Here is a 2,346-nt window from a genome sequence, read left to right as displayed (position 1 = left end):
TGTCCCGGCACGGCACGGCACGGCCCCGCCCGGCTGTCCCGGCACGGCACGGCACTTTGGGATGGGGCTGTCCCTGCCCCGACTCTGTGTTTGGGCCGCGCTGCCAGACCTGTCCCAGCCGGGGCAGTGACTGCACCCTGTGTCCAGCAGTGAGTGCCTGGGTGACCCCTTCTCTCCCCTCTCTGCCTGCAGGACCTGCCCAACACTCTGCTGGGGCCCGTCTGTGCCTTCTGGAACTTCAGCCTCAGGTGCCTTGTCTCAGTTCAGGTCCCCAGATTTATGAGCTTTTTATTTCCACTGGAAAACCAAAGATCTCAATATAAATGTAATGGTAAGAGTAGAGATCTGGAATTTTTTTGCCTCCTTTGCATGCTGGCATCCCCTGTCTGCTGGAGCAGAATGCTTTCCTGGGAAGATTTCCTTTGGAGAAGTCACTCACAAGCAAGTGACCTTTAATGAGGTATATGCAGCTCAAATGGAAAGCCCTAGTTAGTGATGGTTGTTGCCTGTGACAAAGAGGAGTTAGCCCAAGATACAGACCCCAAAGACATGCAGGACTCCCAGCCTCATTAATCCTGCCTGGCACTGGGATGTGTTTTTGCTGGATGTCACTGTGGTGAGAACACTGAGGCTGTGATATGTTATAGATTGGTAATTAGGTCATTCAGGTGAAAAACAACTCCTTAGAGTGCCAGACTTGTAGCAGGCATGGATCAGGTAGGGGAAGGTGGGAAGGGTGATTTTGGAAAGAGCTGGTTATTGTCCAAAGGGTCCCAGCAGCCCTGCTCTGCTCCTGTGCTACCGGCAGGCTCAGGGGGCAGTGGGGACAGAGCTGCAGCCACGGTCCCTGCCCAGGGAGTTCAGATGGGAGCAGCGCTGGGTGCCTGGCACAGGCCGGGCCTGGGCACCCAGGGGCACCATGCTGGGTCTGTGGGAGGCTGAGCTGGTGGGCAGAGCTGGGCACAGCCAGCCCAGGGCTGCTCTCATGAAGGGGCTGTGCAGGGAGCCCTTCCCAGAGCCATGCAATAGCTGGGCTCTCTTTGGAGCTCTCATGGCTGAACTCCACTCTTTAATGCACACATTGACACCAGATCTGTTTTCATTGTGTGCCTGCTGGGTGAGGCAAAGCTGCTGAGAAAAGGGTGAACCAAAGGGAAGTCCAGGTGAAGACCTGTTTCTGATATCCTCATCTTCCTCCTTTAAACTCTGCTTTTGCTGGGAGAATGAAATTCCCATCGTGCCCTGGCCTTCTATGGAAGTGAAGGGTAATTTCTGTGTGTTTTCTGTGGTTTTGCTGCACGTTAGCCCAGATGCTGGTGGGATGTGGTCCACAGCTGGCTGCTCTGTGGCCAAGTCTCTCCCAGACTCCACTGCCTGTTTTTGCAACCACACCACCAATTTTGCCATCCTGCTGCAGGTGTATGAGATGGAGGTATGTGAGGAGCCTGGCTCGGGGTGGTGCTGGCACTGCCACATTTGGGGTTAACTCATGAGGGATTTGAGTCTTCTGTTGTTTCATGTCTGGAGCAGAGGACCACCAAGGAGGAGCTCACCCTGCAGACTTTGACTTTCATTGGATGTGGAGTTTCCTTCTGTGCCTTGACAGTCACCTTCGTTTTGTTCCTGGTAGTTGGGTAAGAAAAGCCTGGGTGCTTGCAGCCTTCTCTGTATTTTCTACTTGATATTTTACTCCTGAGCCTTCCTCAGTGTCCTCTGTCAGCATGGGCTGGGGCAGGTGTGTGGGAAGAGCTGGGAGCTGCCCTGTGCTCCGTGGCACAGGGGAGGGCTTGTTGCTGGCTGCAGAGGGGCTCAGCCCTGGCTGTTTCTGTGGAGATGCTCACTGATCTGTGCCCACACCTGCATGTCTGTGGCAAGGTTTCTATCAATTGCTAACCATGTTTACTATAAAAGCTGCTCTGCTAGAATTAATTTTTATAAAATAAATGGAGCAAGGACTATTTCTTTGATTGCCAACCCTTCTGTGTCGCTTGGCAAGCCTGAGATCTGCCTTGTGAGCGTGGCAGGGGCTCCCTCCACCTCTCCCTCCCTGCCTGTGCCCTGGAGCACCAAGGGCTTGCACAGCAGGGCTGTCCTCTGCCCCTCTGACTGTCATTTTGCAGGGAGTGCCAGAGAGACCACAAGTGGCCCAGGCAGGCCCGCACAGCCCGAGGGGACAGGGAGGGCCCTTTTGTGTGGCTGCAGCTCAGGGCTCCCTCTCTCCCTCCCCAGTGTCCCCAAGAGTGAACGAATGACTGTGCACAAGAACCTGATCCTGGCCCTGGCTGCAGGAGAAGCTCTGCTCATGGTCAGTGAGTTGGCCAAGCCCAACCAGGTGAGCTCAGCAGG

General features: G+C 54.9%; 1 protein-coding gene across 1 annotated transcript in view; it reads left to right on the top strand.

The window, feature by feature from the left end:
• ADGRD2 (adhesion G protein-coupled receptor D2) overlaps positions 1-2,346 on the top strand; it is a 21,715-nt gene that overhangs the window by 6,922 nt on the left and 12,447 nt on the right. Inside the window, exons 13-16 of the mRNA XM_031057269.1 lie at positions 193-248; positions 1,306-1,432; positions 1,531-1,634; positions 2,230-2,332. Of these exons, the coding sequence (XP_030913129.1) occupies positions 193-248; positions 1,306-1,432; positions 1,531-1,634; positions 2,230-2,332 (390 nt within the window). The remainder of the gene's footprint in view (positions 1-192; positions 249-1,305; positions 1,433-1,530; positions 1,635-2,229; positions 2,333-2,346) is intronic.

The sequence above is a fragment of the Geospiza fortis genome, unplaced genomic scaffold (assembly GCF_000277835.1).
Source record: "Geospiza fortis unplaced genomic scaffold, GeoFor_1.0 scaffold27, whole genome shotgun sequence".
Taxonomy (NCBI): domain Eukaryota; kingdom Metazoa; phylum Chordata; class Aves; order Passeriformes; family Thraupidae; genus Geospiza; species Geospiza fortis.
The sequence above is the reverse complement of the archived record's forward strand: the minus strand, read 5'-3'. Positions and strand labels throughout refer to the sequence as shown.